This window comes from Penaeus monodon, chromosome 28 (assembly GCF_015228065.2).
Source record: "Penaeus monodon isolate SGIC_2016 chromosome 28, NSTDA_Pmon_1, whole genome shotgun sequence".
Lineage (NCBI taxonomy): Eukaryota > Metazoa > Arthropoda > Malacostraca > Decapoda > Penaeidae > Penaeus > Penaeus monodon.
In genome coordinates, this window is record NC_051413.1 from 4,848,178 (window position 1) to 4,848,747 (window position 570).

A 570-nucleotide genomic window follows, 5' to 3' on the forward strand; every position below is an offset into this window, starting at 1 on the left:
TGATAACTAGAAGACTAAAATAAAGTTATAAAATGAAAAAAGTACATTATAGTCAAACTCTCAGTTTTATATTCCTACTACATATTTCTTTTAGCATGCACTGTTATCCTTCCAGACTACACTCCTTATTTTCCCCAACCACATCAAGACAACATAATAATTATTTGTTTACTTTGGAAGCTATCATGCCTCTCCTATTGACAAAATAAATAAAATACAAAATAAAACAAATAATCTGACTTTCACATAACACACATAAAATGCTGTCTGTATGCAATGCCCCCACTCTACTTACCACTAATAAGATGGTGCAGATTTCTGAGCACTAATTCAAGATCTGTTTTCCCGTTCTCATTTGACCAAGCTCTGTTCACTCAAGTTTACGAACCCTTTGTGAAACTTATCTTTTTCTGCATTAAAAATATGGTTTCCTGATCCAGTGCCCCAACAACCAACCCGTTTGCTATCATTGCAACCTTGGATACACATGGAGCTCTTGTTGCCGGTTTAGTGACTTAGGTTGCCTTTCAAGGTTCGAAACCTCTTTAAGGGGCTTGAGTGTGTATATAC

General features: G+C 35.6%; 1 protein-coding gene across 1 annotated transcript in view; it reads right to left on the bottom strand.

The window, feature by feature from the left end:
* LOC119591021 (CLK4-associating serine/arginine rich protein-like) overlaps positions 1–570 on the bottom strand; it is a gene marked incomplete in the record, with an annotated part of 19,061 nt that overhangs the window by 11,481 nt on the left and 7,010 nt on the right. Inside the window, 1 exon segment of the mRNA XM_037939750.1 lies at positions 389–476. Coding sequence (XP_037795678.1) covers positions 389–476 — 88 coding nt within the window.